The following is a 24,200-nucleotide window of genomic DNA, read 5'->3' on the forward strand; positions in this document are numbered from 1 at the left end:
GCGGTTTATGACGGTGATCCCCTCCTGCGGTTTATGACGGTGATCTCCCCCTGGGGTTTATGACGGTGATCTCCCCCTGCGGTTTATGACGGTGATCTCTCCCTGCGGTTTATGACGGTGATCTCCCCCTGCGGTTTATGACGATGATCTCCCCCTGCGGTTTATGACGGTGATCTCACCATGCGGTTTATTACGGTGATTTCCCCCTGTGGTTTATGACGGTGATCTCCCCCTGGGGTTTATGAAGGTGATCTCCCCCTGCGGTTTATGACGGTGATCTCCCCCTGCGGTTTATGACGGTGATCTCCCCCTGCGGTTTATGACGGTGATCTCCCTCTGCGGTTTATGACGGTGATCTCCCCCTGCGGTTTATGACGGTGATCTCACCATGCGGTTTATTACGGTGATTTCCCCCTGTGGTTTATGACGGTGATCTCACCCTGCGGTTTATGACGGTTATCTCCCCCTGTGGTTTATGACGGTGATCTCCCCCTGTGGTTTATGACGGTGATCTCCCCCTGCGGTTTACGACGGTGATCTCCCCCTGCGGTTTATGACGGTGATCTCCCCCTGTGGTTTATGACGGTGATCTCCCCCTGTGGTTTATGACGGTGATCTCCCCCTGAGGTTTATGACGGTGATCTCCCCCTGAGGTTTATGACGGTGATCTCCCCCTGCGGTTTATGACGGTGATCTCCCCCTGCGGTTTATGACGGTGATCTCCCCCTTGGTTTATGACGGCGATCTCACCCTGCGGTTTATGACGGTGATCTCCCCCTGCGGTTTATGACGGTGATCTCCCCCATGTAGTTTGTGACGGTGATCTCCCCCTGCGGTTTATGATGGTGATCTCCCCCTGGCGTTTATGACGGTGATCTCCCCCTGAGGTTTATGACGGTGATCTCCCCCTGTGGATTATGACGGTGATCTCCCCCTGTGGATTATGACGGTGATCTCCCCCTGTGGATTATGACGGTGATCTCCCCCTGTGGTTTACGACGGTGATCTCCCCCTGCGGTTTATGACGGTGATCTCCCCCTGCGGTTTATGACGGTGATCTCCCGCTGCAGTTTATGAAGGTGAACTCCCCCTGCGGTTTATGACGGTGATCTCCCCCTGTGGTTTATGACGGTGATCTCCCCCTGCGGTTTATGACGGTGATCTCCCCCTGCGGTGTATGACTGTGATCAACCCCTGCGGTTTAATACGGTGATCTCCCCCTGCGGTTTATGACTGTGATCTCCCCCTGCGGTGTATGACGGTGATCTCCCCCTGCGGTTTATGACTGTGATCTCCCCTGTGGTTTATGACGGTGATCTCCCCTGTGGTTTATGACGGTGATCTCCCCCTGCGGTTTATGACGGTGATCTCCCCCTGCGGTTTATGACGGTGATCTCCCCCTGCGGTTTATGACGGTGATCTCCCCCTGCGGTTTATGACGGTGATCTCCCCCTGCGGTTTATGACGGTGATCTCCCCTTGTGGTTTTTGATGGTGATCTCCCCCTGTGGATTATGACGGTGATCTCCCCCTGCGGTTTATGACGGTGATCTCCCCTTGCGCTCAATGACTGTGATCTCCCCCTGTGGTTTATGACGGTGATCTCCCCCTGCGGTTTATGACGGTGATCTCCCCCTGCGGTTTATGACGGTGATCTCCCCCTGTGGTTTATGATGGTGATCTCCCCCTGTGGTTTATGATGGTGATCTCCCCCTGTGGATTATGACGGTGATCTCCCCCTGTGGTTCGTGACGGTGATCTCCCCCTGTGGTTCATGACGGTGATCTCCCCTTGCGCTCAATGACGGTGATCTCCCCCTGTGGTTTACGATGGTGATCTCCCCCTGCGGTTTATGACGGTGATCTCCCCCTGCGGTTTATGACGGTGATCTCCCCCTGGGGTTTATGACGGTGATCTCCCCCTGCGGTTTATGACGGTGATCTCCCCCAGCGTTTATGACGGTGATCTCACCCTGTGGTTCATGACGGTGATCTCCCCCTGCTGTTTAATACGGTGATCTCCCCCTGCGGTTTATGACGGTGATCTCCCCCTGCGGTTTATGACGGTGATCTCCCCCTGCGGTTTATGACGGTGATCTCCCCCTGCGGTTTATGACGGTGATCTCCCCCAGCGTTTATGACGGTGATCTCACCCTGTGGTTCATGACGGTGATCTCCCCCTTCGGTTTATGACGGTGATCTCCCCCTGCGGTTTATGACGGTGATCTCACCCTGTGGTTTATGACGGTGATCTCCCACTGTGGTTCGTGACGGTGATCTCCCCTTGCGCTCAATGACGGTGATCTCCCCCTGTGGTTTACGATGGTGATCTCCCCCTGCGGTTTATAACGGTGATCTCCCCCTGTGGTTTATGACGGTGATCTCCCCCTGCGGTTTATGACGGTGATCTCCCCCTGCGGTTTATGACGGTGATCTCACCCTGCGGTTCATGACGGTGATCTCCCCCTGCGGTTTATGACGGTGATCTCTCCCTGCGGGTTATGACGGTGAACTCCCCCTGTGGTTTATGACGGTGATCTCCCCCTGGGGTTTATGACGGTGATCTCCCCCTGCGGTTGATGACGGTGATCTCCCCCTGTGGATTATGACGGTGATCTCCCCCTGTGGATTATGACGGTGATCTCCCCCTGTGGTTCGTGACGGTGATCTCCCCTTGCGCTCAATGACGGTGATCTGCCCCTGTGGTTTACGACGGTGATCTCCCCCTGCGGTTTATAACGGTGATCTCCCCCTGCGGTTTATGACGGTTATCTCCCCCTGCGGTTTATGACGGTGATCTCCCCCTGCGGTTTATGACGGTGATCTCCCCCTGTGGATTATGACGGTGATCTCCCCCTGTGGTTCGTGACGGTGATCTCCCCTTGCGCTCAATGACGGTGATCTCCCCCTGTGGTTTACGATGGTGATCTCCCCCTGCGGTTTATAACGGTGATCTCCCCCTGCGGTTTATGACGGAGATCTCCCCCTGCGGTTTACGATGGTGATCTCCCCCTGCGGTTTATAACGGTGATCTCCCCCTCCGGTTTATAACGGTGATCTCCCCCTGCGGTTTATGACGGTTATCTCCCCCTGCGGTTTATGACGGTGATCTCCCTCTGTGGTTTATGACGGTGATCTCCCCCTGCGGTTTATGACGGTGATCTCCCCCTACGGATTATGACGGTGATCTCCCCCTGCGGTTTATGACGGTGATCTCCCCCTGCGGTTTATGACGGTGATCTCTCCCTGCGGTTTGTGACGGTGATCTCCCCCTGTGGTTTATGACGGTGATCTCCCCCTGCGGTTTATGACGGTGATCTCACCCTGCGGTTTATGACGGTGATCTCCCCCTGTGGTTTATGACGGTGATCTCCCCCTGCGGTTTATGACGGTGATCTCCTCCTGCGGTTTATGACGGTGAACTCCCACTGCGGTTTATGACGGTGATCTCCTCCTGCGGTTTATGACGGTGATCTCCTCCTGCGGTTTATGACGGTGATCTCCCCCTCCGATTTATGACGGTGATCTCCCCCTCCGATTTATGACGGTGATCTCCCCCTGCGGTTTATGACGGTGATCTCCCCCTGCGGTTTATGACGGTGATCTCGCCCTGCGGTTTATGACGGTGATCTCGCCCTGCGGTTTATGACGGTGATCTCCCCCTGCGGTTTATGACGGTGATCTCCCCCTGCTGTTTAATACGGTGATCTCCCCCTGCTGTTTAATACGGTGATCTCCCCCTGCGGTGTATGACGGTGATCTCCCCCTGCGGTGTATGACGGTGATCTCCCCCTGCGGTTTATGACGGTGATCTCCACCTGCGGTTTATGACGGTGATCTCCCCCTGCGGTTTGTGACGGTGATCTACCCCTGCGGTTTATGACGGTGATCTCCCCCTGCGGGTTATGACGGTGAACTCCCCCTGTGGTTTATGACGGTGATCTCCCCCTGTGGTTTCTGACGGTAATCTCCCCCTGTGGTTTCTGACGGTGATCTCCCCCTGCGGTTTATGACGGTGATCTCCCCCTGTGGTTTCTGACGGTGATCTCCCCCTGCGGTTTATGACGGTGATCTCTCCCTGTGGTTTATGACGGTGATCTCCCCCTGCGGTTTATGACGGTGATCTCCCCCTGTGGTTTATGACGGTGATCTCCCCCTGTGGTATATGACGGTGATCTCCCCCTGTGGTTTATGACGGTGATCTCCCCCTGTGGTATATGACGGTGATCTCACCCTGCGGTTTATGACGGTGATCTCACCCTGCGGTTTATGACGGTGATCTCCCCCTGTGGTTTATGACGGTGATCTCCCCCTGTGGTTTATGACGGTGATCTCCCCCTGGCGTTTTTGACGGTGATCTCCCCCTGCGGTTTATGACGGTGATCTCACCCTGCGGTTTATGACGGTGATCTCCCCCTGCGGTTTATGACGGTGATCTCCCCCTGCGGTTTATGACGGTGATCTCCCCCTGCGGTTTATGACGGTGATCTCCCCCTGCGGTTTATGACGGTGATCTCCCCCTGCGGTTTATGACGGTGATCTCCCCCTGCGGTTTATGACGGTGATCTCCCCCTGCGGTTTATGACGGTGATCTCCCCCTGCGGTTTATGACGGTGATCTCCCCCTGCTGTTTAATACGGTGATCTCCCCCTGCGGTGTATGATGGTGAACTCCCCCTGCGGTGTATGACGGTGATCTCCCCCTGCGGTTTATGACGGTGATCTCCCCCTGCGGTTTATGACGGTGATCTCCCCCTGCTGTTTAATACGGTGATCTCCCCCTGCGGTGTATCACGGAGATCTCCCCCTGCGGTTTATGACGGTGATCTCCCCCTGCGGTTTGTGACGGTGATCTCCCCCTGTGGTTTATGACGGTGATCTCCCCCTGCGGGTTATGACGGTGAACTCCCCCTGTGGTTTATGACGGTGATCTCCCCCTGTGGTTTCTGACGGTGATCTCACCCTGCGGTTCATGACGGTGATCTCCCCCTGCGGTTCATGACGGTGATCTCCCCCTGCGGTTTGTGACGGTGATCTCCCCCTGTGGTTTATGACGGTGATCTCCCCCTGCGGGTTATGACGGTGAACTCCCCCTGTGGTTTATGACGGTGATCTCCCCCTGTGGTTTCTGACGGTGATCTCACCCTGCGGTTCATGACGGTGATCTCCCCCTGCGGTTTATGACGGTGATCTCCCCCTGCGGTTTATGACGGTGATCTCACCCTGCGGTTTATGACGGTGATCTCCTCCTGCGGTTTATGACGGTGATCTCCGCCTGCGGTTTATGACGTTGATCTCCCCCTGTGGTTTATGACGGTGATCTCCCCCTGCTGTTTAATACGGTGATCTCCCCCTGCGGTGTATGACGGTGATCTCCCCCTGCTGTTTAATACGGTGATCTCCCCCTGCGGTGTATGACGGTGATCTCCCCCTGCGGTGTATGACGGTGATCTCCCCCTGCGGTTTATGACGGTGATCTCCCCCTGCGGTTTATGACGGTGATCTCCCCCTGCGGTTTATGACGGTGATCTCCCCCTGCGGTTTATGACGGTGATCTCCCCCTGCTGTTTAATACGGTGATCTCCCCCTGCGGTTTATGACGGTGATCTCCCCCTGTGGTTTCTGACGGTGATCTCCCCCTGCGGTTTATGACGGTGATCTCCCCCTGCGGTGTATCACGGTGATCTCCCCCTGCGGGTTATGACGGTGAACTCCCCCTGTGGTTTATGACGGTGATCTCCCCCTGTGGTTTCTGACAGTGATCTCACCCTGCGGTTCATGACGGTGATCTCCCCCTGCGGTTTATGACGGAGATCTCCCCCTGTGGTTTCTGACAGTGATCTCACCCTGCGGTTCATTACGGTGATCTACCCTGCGGTTTATGACGGTGATCTCCCCCTGCGGTTTATGACGGTGATCTCCCCCTGCGGTTTATGACGGTGATCTCCCCCTGTGGTTTATGACGGTGATCTCACCCTGCGGTTTATGACGGCGATCTCACCCTGTGGTTTATGACGGCGATCTCACCCTGCGGTTTATGACGGTGATCTCCCCCTGCGGTTTATGACGGTGATCTCCTCCTGCGGTTTATGACGGTGATCTCCCCCTCCGGATTATGACGGTGATCTCCCCCTGCGGTGTATGACGGTGATCAACCCCTGCGGTGTGTGATGGTGATCTCCCCCTGCGGTTTGTGACGGTAATCCCCCCCTGCGGTTTATGACGGTGATCTCCCCCTGCGGTTTATGACGGTGATCTCGCCCTGCGGTTTATGACGGTGATCTCCCCCTGCGGTTTATGACGGTGATCTCCCCCTGCGGTTTATGACGGTGATCTCCCCCTGCGGTTTATGACGGTGATCTCCCCCTGCGGTTTATGACGGTGATCTCCCCCTGCGGTTTATGACGGTGATCTCCCCCTGCTGTTTAATACGGTGATCTCCCCCTGCTGTTTAATACGGTGATCTCCCCCTGCGGTGTATGACGGTGATCTCCCCCTGCGGTGTATGACGGTGATCTCCCCCTGCGGTTTATGACGGTGATCTCCACCTGCGGTTTATGACGGTGATCTCCCCCTGCGGTTTATGACGGTGATCTCCCCCTGCGGTTTATGACGGTGATCTCCCCCTGCGGGTTATGACGGTGAACTCACCCTGTGGTTTATGACGGTGATCTCCCCCTGTGGTTTCTGACGGTGATCTCCCCCTGCGGTTTATGACGGTGATCTCCCCCTGCGGTTTGTGACGGTGATCTCCCCCTGTGGTTTCTGACGGTGATCTCACCCTGCGGTTCATGACGGTGATCTCCCCCTGCGGTTTATGACGGTGATCTCCCCCTGCGGTTTGTGACGGTGATCTCCCCCTGTGGTTTCTGACGGTGATCTCCCCCTGCGGTTTATGACGGTGATCTCCCCCTGCGGTTTATGACGGTGATCTCCCCCTGCGGTTTATGACGGTGATCTCCCCCTGCGGTTTATGACGGTGATCTCCCCCTGCGGTTTATGACGGTGATCTCCCCCTGCGGTTTATGACGGTGATCTCCCCCTGTGATCTATAATGGTGATCTCCCCCTGGCGTTTTTGACGGTGATCTCCCCCTGCGGTTTATGACGGTGATCTCACCCTGCGGTTTATGACGGTGATCTCCCCCTGCGGTTTATGACGGTGATCTCCCCCTGCGGTTTATGACGGTGATCTCCCCCTGCGGTTTATGACGGTGATCTCCCCCTGCGGTTTATGACGGTGATCTCCCCCTGCGGTTTATGACGGTGATCTCCCCCTGCGGTTTATGACGGTGATCTCCCCCTGCGGTTTATGACGGTGTTCTCCCCCTGCGGTTTATGACGGTGATCTCCCCCTGCGGTTTATGACGGTGATCTCCCCCTGCGGTTTATGACGGTGATCTCCCCCTGCGGTTTATGACGGTGATCTCCCCCTGCTGTTTAATACGGTGATCTCCCCCTGCGGTGTATGACGGTGAACTCCCCCTGCGGTGTATGACGGTGATCTCCCCCTGCGGTTTATGACGGTGATCTCCCCCTGCGGTTTATGACGGTGATCTCCCCCTGCGGTTTATGACGGTGATCTCCCCCTGCGGTTTATGACGGTGATCTCCCCCTGCTGTTTAATACGGTGATCTCCCCCTGTGGTGTATCACGGTGATCTCCCCCTGCGGGTTATGACGGTGAACTCCCCCTGTGGTTTATGACTGTGATCTCCCCCTGTGGTTTCTGACGGTGATCTCACCCTGCGGTTCATGACGGTGATCTCCCCCTGCGGTTTATGACGGCGATCTCCCCCTGCGGTTTATGACGGTGATCTCCCCCTGCGGTTTATGACGGTGATCTCACCCTGCGGTTTATGACGGTGATTTCCTCCTGCGGTTTATGACGGTGATCTCCCCCTGCGGTGTATGACGGTGATCTCCCCCTGCGGTTTATGACGGTGATCTCCCCATGCGGTTTATGACGGTGATCTCCCCCTGTGGTTTATGACGGTGATCACCCCCTGCGGTTTATGACGGTGATCTCCCCCTGCTGTTTATGACGGTGATCTCACCCTGCGGTTTATGACGGTGATTTCCTCCTGCGGTTTATGACGGTGATCTCCGCCTGCGGTTTATGACGTTGATCTCCCCCTGCGGTTTATGACGGTGATCTCCCCCTGCGGTGTATGACGGTGATCTCCCCCTGCGGTTTATGACGGTGATCTCCCCCTGCGGTTTATGACGGTGATCTCTCCCTGCGGTTTATGACGGTGATCTCCCCCTGCGGTTTATGACGGTGATCTCCCCCTGCGGTTTATGACGGTGATCTCCCCCTGTGATCTATAATGGTGATCTCCCCCTGGCGTTTTTGACGGTGATCTCCCCCTGCGGTTTATGACGGTGATCTCACCCTGCGGTTTATGACGGTGATCTCCCCCTGCGGTTTATGACGGTGATCTCCCCCTGCGGTTTATGACGGTGATCTCCCCCTGCGGTTTATGACGGTGATCTCCCCCTGCGGTTTATGACGGTGATCTCCCCCTGCGGTTTATGACGGTGATCTCCCCCTGCGGTTTATGACGGTGATCTCACCCTGCGGTTTATGATGATGTTTTTCTGTTTTCTCCTGTATCAGATTCCTCCTTCATTTTTGCATTATCCAGACTGATCTCACCCGTTCTTTTCTTGCTCTCTGTTTAGTTTGCCTCGATGGGTCTCCTGCAGATCGGTCAAGAGACAGACAAAGCACTCGTGAAAAACAGAGAGTCAGTTTTTCTTCTTCTTCAAATGGTAAGTCCTACCCGTCTGTACCCTGGAACTACGAGACGCAGAGATCATCGATAAGATTTAAGACGGATCACCTCCGTGACATCGCCCATCTCCGCCCCTGCCACATTTCATCTGCTGCTGAAACCCTCAACCATGCCTTTGTTACCTCCAGAATGGACCATTCCAACACTCTCCTGGATGGCCTCCCTTCTTCCACTCTCCGTAATCTTCAGCTCACCCAAAACTCTGCTGCCCCGTATCCCAGCTCGCACCAATCCATTACCTGTCTGATACTTTACCTGTCTGTTTTGTTAACTGTATCTAACCCGTGCTGTACTTGCCCTGGGAGTGTTTGATGGGACAGTGTAGAGGGAGCTTTACTCTGTATCTAACCCGTGCTGTACTTGCCCTGGGAGTGTTTGATGGGACAGTGTCGAGGGAGCTTTACTCTGTATCTAATCCTGTACCTGCCCTTGGAGTGTTTGATGCGACAGTGTAGAGGGAGCTTTACTCTGTATCTAACCCTGTACCTGCCCTGGGAGTGTTTGATGGGACAGTGCAGAGGGAGCTTTACTCTGTATCTAATCCTGTACCTGCCCTGGGAGTGTTAGATGGGGCAGTGTAGAGGGAGCTTTACTCTGTATCTAACCCTGTACCTGCCCTGGGAGTGTTTGATGGGACAGTGCAGAGGGAGCTTTACTCTGCATCTAACCCTGTACCTGCCCTGGGAGTGTTTGATGGGACAGTGTAGAGGGAGCTTTACTCTGTATCTAACTCTGTACCTGCCCTGGGAGTGTTTGATGGGACAGTGTAGAGGGAGCTTTACTCTGTATCTAACCCGTGCTGTACCTGTCCTGGGAGTGTTTGATGGGACAGTGTCGAGGGAGCTTTACTCTGTATCTAATCCTGTACCTGCCCTGGGAGTGTTTGATGGGACAGTGTAGAGGGAGCTTTACTCTGTATCTAACCCTGTACCTGCCCTGGGAGTGTTTGATGGGACAGTGTAGAGGGAGCTTTACTCTGCATCTAACCCTGTACCTGCCCTGGGAGTGTTTGATGGGACAGTGTCGAGGGAGCTTTACTCTGTATCTAATCCTGTACCTGCCCTGGGAGTGTTTGATGGGACAGTGTAGAGGGAGCTTTACTCTGTATCTAACCCTCTACCTGCCCTGGGAGTGTTTGATGGGACAGTGTAGAGGGAGCTTTACTCTGTATCTAATCCTGTACCTGCCCTGGGAGTGTTTGACGGGACAGTGTAGAGGGAGCTTTACTCTGTATCTAACCCTCGACCTGCCCTGGGAGTGTTTGATGGGACAGTGTAGAGGGAGCTTTACTCTGTATCTAACCCGTGCTGTACCTGTCCTGGGAGTGTTTGATGGGGCAGTGTGGAGGGAGCTTTACTCTGTATCTAACCCTGTACCTGCCCTGGGAGTGTTTGATGGGACAGTGTGGAGGGAGCTTTACTCTGTATCTAACCCGTGCTGTACCTGTCCTGGGAGTGTTTGATGGGACAGTGTGGAGGGAGCTTTACTCTGTATCTAACCCGTGCTGTACCTGCCCTGGGAGTGTTTGATGGGACAGTGTGGAGGGAGCTTTACTCTGTACCGAATCCTGTACCTGCCCTGGGAGTGTTTGATGGGACAGTGTCGAGGGAGATTTACTCTGTATCTAATCCTTTACCTGCCCTGGGAGTGTTTGATGGGACAGTGTAGAGGGAGCTTTACTCTGTATCTAACCCTCGACCTGCCCTGGGAGTGTTTGATGGGACAGTGTAGAGGGAGCTTTACTCTGTATCTAATCCTGTACCTGCCCTGGGAGTGTTTGATGGGACAGTGTGGAGGGAGCTTTACTCTGTATCTAACCCTGTACCTGCCCTGGGAGTGTTTGATGGGACAGTGTAGAGGGAGCTTTACTCTGTATCTAACCCTGTACCTGACCCTGGGAGTGTTTGATGGGACAGTGTCGAGGGAGCTTTACTCTGTATCTAACCCGTGCTGTACCTGCCCTGGGAGTGTTTGATGGGACAGTGTCAAGGGAGCTTTACTCTGTATCTAACCCGTGCTGTACCTGCCCTGGGAGTGTTTGATGGGACAGTGTAGAGGGAGCTTTACTCTCTATCGAACCCTGTACCTGCCCTGGGAGTGTTTGATGGGACAGTGTAGAGGGAGATTTACTCTGTATCTAACCCTGTACCTGCCCTGGGAGTGTTTGATGGGACAGTGTCGAGGGAGCTTTACTCTGTATCTAACCCTGTACCTGCCCTGGGAGTGTTTGATGGGACAGTGTAGAGGGAGCTTTACTCTGTATCTAATCCGTGCTGTACCTGCCCTGGGAGTGTTTGATGGGACAGTGTAGAGGGAGCTTTCCTCTGTATCTAACCCTGTACCTGCCCTGGGAGTGTTTGATGGGACAGTGTAGAGGGAGCTTTACTCTGTATCTAACCCGTGCTGTACCTGCCCTGGGAGTGTTTGATGGGACAGTGTAGAGGGAGCTTTACTCTGTATCTAACCCTGTACCTGCCCTGGGAGTGTTTGATGGGACAGTGTAGAGGGAGCTTCACACTGTATCTAACCCGTGCTGTACCTGCCCTGGGAGTGTTTGATGGGACAGTGTAGAGGGAGCTTTACTCTGTATCTAACCCGTGCTGTACCTGTCCTGGGAGTGTTTGATGGGACAGTGTCGAGGGAGCTTTACTCTGTATCTAACCCTGCACATGCCCTGGGAGTGTTTGATGGGACAGTGCAGAGGGAGCTTTACTCTGTATCTAACCCTGTACCTGACCCTGGGAGTGTTTGATGGGACAGTGTAGAGGGAGCTTTACTCTGTATCTAACCCTGTACCTGCCCTGGGAGTGTTTGATGGGACAGTGCAGAGGGAGCTTTACTCTGTATCTAACCCTGTACCTGCCCTGGGAGTGTTTGATGGGACAGTGCAGAGGGAGCTTTACTCTGTATCTAACCCGTGCTGTACCTGTCCTGGGAGTGTTTGATGGGACAGTGTCGAGGGAGCTTTACTCTGTATCTAACCCTGTACCTGCCCTGGGAGTGTTTGATGGGACAGTGTAGAGGGAGATTTACTCTGTATCTAACCCTGTACCTGCCCTGGGAGTGTTTGATGGGACAGTGCAGAGGGAGCTTTACTCTGTATCTAACCCGTGCTGTACCTGTCCTGGGAGTGTTTAACACGGGTCACAGGGAGTGTATTATCACCCTGTAACACGGGTCAGAGGGAGTGTATTATCACCCTGTAACACGGGTCACAGGGAGTGTATTATCACCCTGTAACACGGGTGACAGGGAGTGTATTATCACCCTGTAACACGGGTCAGAGGGAGTGTATTATCACCCTGTAACACGGGTCACAGGGAGTGTATTATCACCCTGTAACACGGGTCACAGTGAGTGTATTATCACCCTGTAACACGGGTCACAGGGAGTGTATTATCACCCTGTAACACGGGTCACAGGGAGTGTATTATCACCCTGTAACACGGGTCACAGTGAGTGTATTATCACCCTGTAACACGGGTCACAGGGAGTGTATTATCACCCTGTAACACGGGTCACAGTGAGTGTATTATCACCCTGTAACACGGGTCACAGTGAGTGTATTATCACCCTGTAACACGGGTCACAGGGAGTGTATTATCACCCTGTAACACGGGTCAGAGGGAGTGTATTATCACCCTGTAACACGGGTCACAGTGAGTGTATTATCACCCTGTAACACGGGTCACAGTGAGTGTATTATCACCCTGTAACACGGGTCACAGTGAGTGTATTATCACCCTGTAACACGGGTCACAGGGAGTGTATTATCACCCTGTAACACGGGTCAGAGGGAGTGTATTATCACCCTGTAACACGGGTCACAGGGAGTGTATTATCACCCTGTAACACGGGTGACAGGGAGTGTATTATCACCCTGTAACACGGGTCAGAGGGAGTGTATTATCACCCTGTAACACGGGTCACAGGGAGTGTATTATCACCCTGTAACACGGGTCACAGTGAGTGTATTATCACCCTGTAACACGGGTGACAGGGAGTGTATTATCACCCTGTAACACGGGTCACAGGGAGTGTATTATCACCCTGTAACACGGGTCACAGTGAGTGTATTATCACCCTGTAACACGGGTCACAGGGAGTGTATTATCACCCTGTAACACGGGTCACAGGGAGTGTATTATCACCCTGTAACACGGGTCACAGGGAGTGCATTATCACCCTGTAACACGGGTCACAGGGAGTGTATTATCACCCTGTAACACGGGTCACAGTGAGTGTATTATCACCCTGTAACACGGGTCACAGGGAGTGTATTATCACCCTGTAACACGGGTCACAGGGAGTGTATTATCACCCTGTAACACGGGTCACAGGGAGGGTATTATCACCCTGTAACACGGGTCACAGGGAGTGTATTATCACCCTGTAACACGGGTCACAGTGAGTGTATTATCACCCTGTAACACGGGTCACAGGGAGTGTATTATCACCCTGTAACACGGGTCACAGGGAGTCTATTATCACCCTGTAACACGGGTCACAGGGAGTGTATTATCACCCTGTAACACGGGTCACAGGGAGTGTATTATCACCCTGTAACACGGGTCACAGAGAGTGTATTATCACCCTGTAACACGGGTCACAGTGAGTGTATTATCACCCTGTAACACGGGTCACAGGGAGTGTATTATCACCCTGTAACACGGGTCACAGGGAGTGTATTATCACCCTGTAACACGGGTCACAGGGAGTGTATTATCACCCTGTAACACGGGTCACAGTGAGTGTATTATCACCCTGTAACACGGGTCACAGGGAGTGTATTATCACCCTGTAACACGGGTCAGAGGGAGTGTATTATCACCCTGTAACACGGGTCACAGGGAGTCTATTATCACCCTGTAACACGGGTCACAGTGAGTGTATTATCACCCTGTAACACGGGTCACAGGGAGTGTATTATCACCCTGTAACACGGGTCACAGGGAGTGTATTATCACCCTGTAACACGGGTCACAGTGAGTGTATTATCACCCTGTAACACGGGTCACAGGGAGTGTATTATCACCCTGTAACACGGGTCACAGTGAGTGTATTATCACCCTGTAACACGGGTCACAGTGAGTGTATTATCACCCTGTAACACGGGTCACAGGGAGTGTATTATCAGCCTGTAACACGGGTCACAGGGAGTGTATTATCACCCTGTAACACGGGTCACAGTGAGTGTATTATCACCCTGTAACACGGGTCAGAGGGAGTGTATTATCACCCTGTAACACGGGTCACAGGGAGTGTATTATCACCCTGTAACACGGGTCAGAGGGAGTGTATTATCACCCTGTAACACGGGTCACAGTGAGTGTATTATCACCCTGTAACACGGGTCACAGGGAGTGTATTATCACCCTGTAACACGGGTCACAGGGAGTGTATTATCACCCTGTAACACGGGTCACAGGGAGTGTATTATCACCCTGTCACACGGGTCACAGGGAGTGTATTATCACCCTGTAACACGGGTCACAGGGAGTGTATTATCACCCTGTAACACGGGTCAGAGGGAGTGTATTATCACCCTGTAACACGGGTCACAGTGAGTGTATTATCACCCTGTAACACGGGTCACAGGGAGTGTATTATCACCCTGTAACACGGGTCACAGTGAGTGTATTATCACCCTGTAACACGGGTCACAGGGAGTGTATTATCACCCTGTAACACGGGTCACAGGGAGTGTATTATCACCCTGTAACACGGGTCAGAGGGAGTGTATTATCACCCTGTAACACGGGTCACAGGGAGTGTATTATCACCCTGTAACACGGGTCACAGGGAGTGTATTATCACCCTGTAACACGGGTCACAGGGAGTGTATTATCACCCTGCAACACGGGTCACAGGGAGTGTATTATCACCCTGTAACACGGGTCACAGTGAGTGTATTATCACCCTGTAACACGGGTCACAGGGAGTGTATTATCACCCTGTAACACGGGTCACAGTGAGTGTATTATCACCCTGTAACACGGGTCACAGGGAGTGTATTATCACCCTGTAACACGGGTGACAGGGAGTGTATTATCACCCTGTAACACGGGTCACAGGGAGTGTATTATCACCCTGTAACACGGGTCACAGTGAGTGTATTATCACCCTGTAACACGGGTCACAGGGAGTGTATTATCACCCTGTAACACGGGTCAGAGGGAGTGTATTATCACCCTGTAACACGGGTCACAGGGAGTGTATTATCACCCTGTAACACGGGTCACAGGGAGTGTATTATCACCCTGTAACACGGGTCACAGGGAGTGTATTATCACCCTGTAACACGGGTCACAGTGAGTGTATTATCACCCTGTAACACGGGTCACAGGGAGTGTATTATCACCCTGTAACACGGGTCACAGGGAGTGTATTATCACCCTGTAACACGGGTCACAGGGAGTGTATTATCACCCTGTAACACGGGTCACAGGGAGTGTATTATCACCCTGTAACACGGGTCACAGTGAGTGTATTATCACCCTGTAACACGGGTCACAGGGAGTGTATTATCACCCTGTAACACGGGTCACAGTGAGTGTATTATCACCCTGTAACACGGGTCAAAGGGAGTGTATTATCACCCTGTAACACGGGTCACAGGGAGTGTATTATCACCCTGTAACACGGGTCACAGTGAGTGTATTATCACCCTGTAACACGGGTCACAGTGAGTGTATTATCACCCTGTAACACGGGTCACAGGGAGTGTATTATCACGCTGTAACACGGGTCACAGGGAGTGTATTATCACCCTGTAACACGGGTCACAGGGAGTGTATTATCACCCTGTAACACGGGTCACAGGGAGTGTATTATCACCCTGTAACACGGGTCACAGGGAGTGTATTATCACCCTGTAACACGGGTCACAGGGAGTGTATTATCACCCTGTAACACGGGTCACAGTGAGTGTATTATCACCCTGTAACACGGGTCACAGGGAGTGTATTATCACCCTGTAACACGGGTCAGAGGGAGTGTATTATCACCCTGTAACACGGGTCACAGTGAGTGTATTATCACCCTGTAACACGGGTCACAGGGAGTGTATTATCACCCTGTAACACGGGTCAGAGGGAGTGTATTATCACCCTGTAACACGGGTCACAGTGAGTGTATTATCACCCTGTAACACGGGTCAGAGGGAGTGTATTATCACCCTGTAACACGGGTCACAGGGAGTGTATTATCACCCTGTAACACGGGTCAGAGGGAGTGTATTATCACCCTGTAACACGGGTCACAGGGAGTGTATTATCACCCTGTAACACGGGTCACAGTGAGTGTAATATCACCCTGTAACACGGGTCAGAGGGAGTGTATTATCACCCTGTAACATGGGTCACAGGGAGAGTATTATCACCCTGTAACACGGGTCACAGGGAGTGTATTATCACCCTGTAACACGGGTCACAGGGAGTTTATTATCACCCTGTAACACGGGTCACAGGGAGTGTATTATCACCCTGTAACACGGGTCACAGGGAGTGTATTATCACCCTGTAACATGGGTCACAGGGAGAGTATTATCACCCTGTAACACGGGTCACAGTGAGTGTATTATCACCCTGTAACACGGGTCACAGGGAGGGTATTATCACCCTGTAACACGGGTCACAGGGAGTGTATTATCACCCTGTAACACGGGTCAGAGGGAGTGTATTATCACCATGTAACACGGGTCACAGGGAGTGTATTATCACCCTGTAACACGGGTCACAGGGAGTGTATTATCACCCTGTAACACGGGTCACAGGGAGTGTATTATCACCCTGTAACATGGGTCACAGGGAGAGTATTATCACCCTGTAACACGGGTCACAGGGAGGGTATTATCACCCTGTAACACGGGTCACAGGGAGTGTATTATCACCCTGTAACACGGGTCAGAGGGAGTGTATTATCACCCTGTAACACGGGTCACAGGGAGTGTATTATCACCCTGTAACACGGGTCACAGGGAGTGTATTATCACCCTGTAACACGGGTCACAGTGAGTGTATTATCACCCTGTAACACGGGTCACAGTGAGTGTATTATCACCCTGTAACACGGGTCACAGTGAGTGTATTATCACCCTGTAACACGGGTCACAGGGAGTGTATTATCACCCTGTAACACGGGTCAGAGGGAGTGTATTATCACCCTGTAACACGGGTCACAGGGAGTGTATTATCACCCTGTAACACGGGTCACAGGGAGTGTATTATCACCCTGTAACACGGGTCACAGTGAGTGTATTATCACCCTGTAACACGGGTCACAGGGAGTGTATTATCACCCTGGAACACGGGTCACAGGGAGGGTATTATCACCTTGTAACACGGGTCACAGGGAGTCTATTATCACCCTGTAACACGGGTCACAGGGAGTGTATTATCACCCTGTAACACGGGTCACAGGGAGGGTATTATCACCCTGTAACACGGGACAGAGGGAGTGTATTATCAACCTGTAACACGGGTCACAGCGAGTGTATTATCACCCTGTAACACGGGTCACAGTGAGTGTATTATCACCCTGTAACACGGGTCACAGTGAGTGTATTATCACCCTGTAACACGGGTCAGAGGGAGTGTATTATCACCCTGTAACACGGGTCACAGGGAGTGTATTATCACCCTGTAACACGGGTCACAGGGAGTGTATTATCACCCTGTAACACGGGTCACAGGGAGTGTATTATCACCCTGTAACACGGGTCACAGGGAGTGTATTATCACCCTGTCACACGGGTCACAGGGAGTGTATTATCACCCTGTAACACGGGTCACAGGGAGTGTATTATCACCCTGTAACACGGGTCACAGTGAGTGTATTATCACCCTGTAACACGGGTCACAGGGAGTGTATTATCACCCTGTAACACGGGTCACAGGGAGTGTATTATCACCCTGTAACATGGGTCACAGTGAGAGTATTATCACCCTGTAACACGGGTCACAGGGAGTGTATTATCACCCTGTAACACGGGTCACAGTGAGTGTATTATCACCCTGTAACACGGGTCACAGTGAGTGTATTATCACCCTGTAACACGGGTCAGAGGGAGTGTATTATCACCCTGTAACACGGGTCACAGGGAGTGTATTATCACCCTGTAACACGGGTCACAGGGAGTGTATTATCACCCTGTAACACGGGTCACAGGGAGTGTATTATCACCCTGTAACACGGGTCACAGTGAGTGTATTATCACCCTGTAACACGGGTCACAGTGAGTGTATTATCACCCTGTAACACGGGTCAGAGGGAGTGTATTATCACCCTGTAACACGGGTCACAGGGAGTGTATTATCACCCTGTAACACGGGTCACAGGGAGTGTATTATCACCCTGTAACACGGGTCACAGGGAGTGTATTATCACCCTGTAACACGGGTCACAGTGAGTGTATTATCACCCTGTAACACGGGTCACAGGGAGTGTATTATCAGCCTGTAACACGGGTCACAGGGAGTGTATTATCACCCTGTAACACGGGTCACAGGGAGTGTATTATCACCCTGTAACACGGGTCACAGGGAGTGTATTATCACCCTGTCACACGGGTCACAGGGAGTGTATTATCACCCTGTAACACGGGTCACAGCGAGTGTATTATCACCCTGTAACACGGGTCACAGGGAGTGTATTATCACCCTGTAACACGGGTCACAGGGAGTGTATTATCACCCTGTAACACGGGTCACAGTGAGTGTATTATCACCCTGTAACACGGGTCACAGGGAGTGTATTATCAACCTGTAACACGGGTCACAGCGAGTGTATTATCACCCTGTAACACGGGTCACAGTGAGTGTATTATCACCCTGTAACACGGGTCACAGGGACTGTATTATCACCCTGTAACACGGGTCACAGGGAGTGTATTATCACCCTGTAACACGGGTCACAGGGAGTGTATTATCACCCTGTAACACGGGTCACAGGGAGTGTATTATCACCCTGTAACACGGGTCACAGGGAGTGTATTATCACCCTGTAACACGGGTCACAGTGAGTGTATTATCACCCTGTAACACGGGTCACAGGGAGTGTATTATCACCCTGTAACACGGGTCACAGGGAGTGTATTATCACCCTGTAACACGGGTCAGAGGGAGTGTATTATCACCCTGTAACACGGGTCACAGGGAGTGTATTATCACCCTGTAACACGGGTCACAGGGAGTGTATTATCACCCTGTAACACGGGTCACAGGGAGTGTATTATCACCCTGTAACACGGGTCACAGGGAGTGTATTATCACCCTGTAACACGGGTCACAGGGAGTGTATTATCACCCTGTAACACGGGTCACAGTGAGTGTATTATCACCCTGTAACACGGGTCACAGGGAGTGTATTATCACCCTGTAACACGGGTCAGAGGGAGTGTATTATCACCCTGTAACACGGGTCACAGTGAGAGTATTATCACCCTGTAACACGGGTCACAGGGAGTGTATTATCACCCTGTAACACGGGTCACAGTGAGTGTATTATCACCCTGTAACACGGGTCACAGGGAGTGTATTATCACCCTGTAACACGGGTCACAGGGAGTGTATTATCACCCTGTAACACGGGTCACAGGGAGTGTATTATCACCCTGTAAAACGCGTGACAGGGAGTGTATTATCACCCTGTAACACGGGTCACAGTGAGAGTATTATCACCCTGTAACACGGGTCACAGGGAGTGTATTATCACCCTGTAACACGGGTCACAGGGAGTGTATTATCACCCTGTAACACGGGTCACAGGGAGTGTATTATCACCCTGTAACACGGGTCACAGTGAGTGTATTATCACCCTGTAACACGGGTCACAGTGAGTGTATTATCACCCTGTAACACGGGTCACAGGGAGTGTATTATCACCCTGTAACACGGGTCAGAGGGAGTGTATTATCACCCTGTAACACGGGTCACAGGGAGTGTAATATCACCCTGTAACACGGGTCACAGGGAGTGTATTATCACCCTGTAACACGGGTCAGAGGGAGTGTATTATCACCCTGTAACACGGGTCACAGGGAGTGTATTATCACCCTGTAACACGGGTCACAGGGAGTGTATTATCACCCTGTAACACGGGTCACAGGGACTGTATTATCACCCTGTAACACGGGTCACAGGGAGTGTATTATCACCCTGTAACACGGTTCACAGTGAGTGTATTATCACCCTGTAACACGGGTCACAGGGAGTGTATTATCACCCTGTAACACGGGTCACAGGGAGTGTATTATCACCCTGTAACACGGGTCACAGGGAGTGTATTATCACCCTGTAACACGGGTCAGAGGGAGTGTATTATCACCCTGTAACACGGGTCACAGTGAGTGTATTATCACCCTGTAACACGGGTCAGAGGGAGTGTATTATCACCCTGTAACACGGGTCACAGGGAGTGTATTATCACCCTGTAACACGGGTCAGAGGGAGTGTATTATCACCCTGTAACACGGGTCACAGGGAGTGTATTATCACCCTGTAACACGGGTCACAGTGAGTGTAATATCACCCTGTAACACGGGTCAGAGGGAGTGTATTATCACCCTGTAACATGGGTCACAGGGAGAGTATTATCACCCTGTAACACGGGTCACAGGGAGTGTATTATCACCCTGTAACACGGGTCACAGGGAGTTTATTATCACCCTGTAACACGGGTCACAGGGAGTGTATTATCACCCTGTAACACGGGTCACAGGGAGTGTATTATCACCCTGTAACATGGGTCACAGGGAGAGTATTATCACCCTGTAACACGGGTCACAGTGAGTGTATTATCACCCTGTAACACGGGTCACAGGGAGTGTATTATCACCCTGTAACACGGGTCACAGTGAGTGTATTATCACCCTGTAACACGGGTCACAGGGAGTGTATTATCACCCTGGAACACGGGTCACAGGGAGTGTATTATCACCCTGTAACACGGGTCACAGGGAGTGTATTATCACCCTGTAACACGGGTCACAGGGAGTGTATTATCACCCTGTAACACGGGTCACAGGGAGTGTATTATCACCCTGTAACACGGGTCACAGTGAGTGTATTATCACCCTGTAACACGGGTCACAGTGAGTGTATTATCACCCTGTAACACGGGTCACAGGGAGGGTATTATCACCCTGTAACACGGGTCAGAGGGAGTGTATTATCACCCTGTAACACGGGTCACAGGGACTGTATTATCACCCTGTAACACGGGTCACAGGGAGTGTATTATCACCCTGTAACACGGGTCACAGTGAGTGTATTATCACCCTGTAACACGGGTCACAGTGAGTGTATTATCACCCTGTAACACGGGTCACAGGGAGGGTATTATCACCCTGTAACACGGGTCACAGGGAGTGTATTATCACCCTGTAACACGGGTCAGAGGGAGTGTATTATCACCATGTAACACGGGTCACAGGGAGTGTATTATCACCCTGTAACACGGGTCACAGGGAGTGTATTATCACCCTGTAACACGGGTCACAGGGAGTGTATTATCACCCTGTAACATGGGTCACAGGGAGAGTATTATCACCCTGTAACACGGGTCACAGGGAGGGTATTATCACCCTGTAACACGGGTCACAGGGAGTGTATTATCACCCTGTAACACGGGTCACAGGGAGTGTATTATCACCCTGTAACACGGGTCACAGGGAGTGTATTATCACCCTGTAACATGGGTCACAGGGAGAGTATTATCACCCTGTAACACGGGTCACAGGGAGGGTATTATCACCCTGTAACACGGGTCACAGGGAGTGTATTATCACCCTGTAACACGGGTCACAGGGAGTGTATTATCACCCTGTAACACGGGTCAGAGGGAGTGTATTATCACCCTGTAACACGGGTCACAGGGAGTGTATTATCACCCTGTAACACGGGTCACAGGGAGTGTATTATCACCCTGTAACACGGGTCACAGTGAGTGTATTATCACCCTGTAACACGGGTCACAGTGAGTGTATTATCACCCTGTAACACGGGTCACAGTGAGTGTATTATCACCCTGTAACACGGGTCACAGGGAGTGTATTATCACCCTGTAACACGGGTCAGAGGGAGTGTATTATCACCCTGTAACACGGGTCACAGGGAGTGTATTATCACCCTGTAACACGGGTCACAGGGAGTGTATTATCACCCTGTAACACGGGTCACAGTGAGTGTATTATCACCCTGTAACACGGGTCACAGGGAGTGTATTATCACCCTGTAACACGGGTCACAGGGAGTGTATTATCACCCTGCAACACGGGTCACAGGGAGTGTATTATCACCCTGCAACACGGGTCACAGGGAGTGTATTATCACCCTGTAACACGGGTCACAGTGAGTGTATTATCACCCTGTAACACGGGTCACAGTGAGTGTATTATCACCCTGTAACACGGGTCACAGGGAGTGTATTATCACCCTGTAACACGGGTCAGAGGGAGTGTATTATCACCCTGTAACACGGGTCACAGGGAGTGTATTATCACCCTGTAACACGGGTCACAGGGAGTGTATTATCACCCTGTAACACGGGTCACAGTGAGTGTATTATCACCCTGTAACACGGGTCACAGGGAGTGTATTATCACCCTGCAACACGGGTCACAGGGAGTCTATTATCACCCTGTAACACGGGTCACAGGGAGTGTATTATCACCCTGTAACACGGGTCACAGGGAGGGTATTATCACCCTGTAACACGGGACAGAGGGAGTGTATTATCAACCTGTAACACGGGTCACAGCGAGTGTATTATCACCCTGTAACACGGGTCACAGGGAGTGTATTATCACCCTGTAACACGGGTCACAGGGAGTGTATTATCACCCTGTAACACGGGTCACAGGGAGTGTATTATCACCCTGTCACACGGGTCACAGGGAGTGTATTATCACCCTGTAACACGGGTCACAGCGAGTGTATTATCACCCTGTAACACGGGTCACAGGGAGTGTATTATCACCCTGTAACACGGGTCACAGGGAGTGTATTATCACCCTGTAACACGGGTCACAGTGAGTGTATTATCACCCTGTAACACGGGTCACAGGGAGTGTATTATCAACCTGTAACACGGGTCACAGCGAGTGTATTATCACCCTGTAACACGGGTCACAGTGAGTGTATTATCACCCTGTAACACGGGTCACAGGGACTGTATTATCACCCTGTAACACGGGTCACAGGGAGTGTATTATCACCCTGTAACACGGGTCACAGGGAGTGTATTATCACCCTGTAACACGGGTCACAGGGAGTGTATTATCACCCTGTAACACGGGTCACAGGGAGTGTATTATCACCCTGTAACACGGGTCACAGTGAGTGTATTATCACCCTGTAACACGGGTCACAGGGAGTGTATTATCACCCTGTAACACGGGTCACAGTGAGTGTATTATCACCCTGTAACACGGGTCACAGGGAGTGTATTATCACCCTGTAACACGGGTCAGAGGGAGTGTATTATCACCCTGTAACACGGGTCACAGGGAGTGTATTATCACCCTGTAACACGGGTCACAGTGAGTGTATTATCACCCTGTAACACGGGTCACAGGGAGTGTATTATCACCCTGTAACACGGGTCACAGGGAGTGTATTATCACCCTGTAACACGGGTCACAGGGAGTGTATTATCACCCTGTAAAACGCGTGACAGGGAGTGTATTATCACCCTGTAACACGGGTCACAGTGAGAGTATTATCACCCTGTAACACGGGTCACAGGGAGAGTATTATCACCCTGTAACACGGGTCAGAGGGAGTGTATTATCACCCTGTAACACGGGTCACAGGGAGTGTATTATCACCCTGTAACACGGGTCACAGTGAGTGTATTATCACCCTGTAACACGGGTCACAGGGAGTGTATTATCACCCTGTAACACGGGTCACAGGGAGTGTATTATCACCCTGTAACACGGGTCACAGTGAGTGTATTATCACCCTGTAACACGGGTCACAGTGAGTGTATTATCACCCTGTAACACGGGTCACAGGGAGTGTATTATCACCCTGTAACACGGGTCAGAGGGAGTGTATTATCACCCTGTAACACGGGTCACAGGGAGTGTAATATCACCCTGTAACACGGGTCACAGGGAGTGTATTATCACCCTGTAACACGGGTCAGAGGGAGTGTATTATCACCCTGTAACACGGGTCACAGGGAGTGTATTATCACCCTGTAACACGGGTCACAGGTCACGTGTTATCACCCTGTAACACGGGTCACAGGGAGTGTATTATCACCCTGTAACACGGGTCACAGGGACTGTATTATCACCCTGTAACACGGGTCACAGGGAGTGTATTATCACCCTGTAACACGGGTCACAGTGAGTGTATTATCACCCTGTAACACGGGTCACAGGGAGTGTATTATCACCC

At 52.0% G+C, this 24,200-nt stretch overlaps 1 protein-coding gene across 1 annotated transcript in view; it reads left to right on the forward strand.

The window, feature by feature from the left end:
- Window positions 1-24,200, forward strand: part of LOC137307005 (nck-associated protein 1-like) — a 111,688-nt gene that overhangs the window by 64,625 nt on the left and 22,863 nt on the right. The window contains exon 5 of the mRNA XM_067976357.1: window positions 8,681-8,770. Coding sequence (XP_067832458.1) covers window positions 8,681-8,770 — 90 coding nt within the window. The remainder of the gene's footprint in view (window positions 1-8,680; window positions 8,771-24,200) is intronic.

Source organism: Heptranchias perlo, chromosome X (assembly GCF_035084215.1).
Source record: "Heptranchias perlo isolate sHepPer1 chromosome X, sHepPer1.hap1, whole genome shotgun sequence".
NCBI lineage: Eukaryota > Metazoa > Chordata > Chondrichthyes > Hexanchiformes > Hexanchidae > Heptranchias > Heptranchias perlo.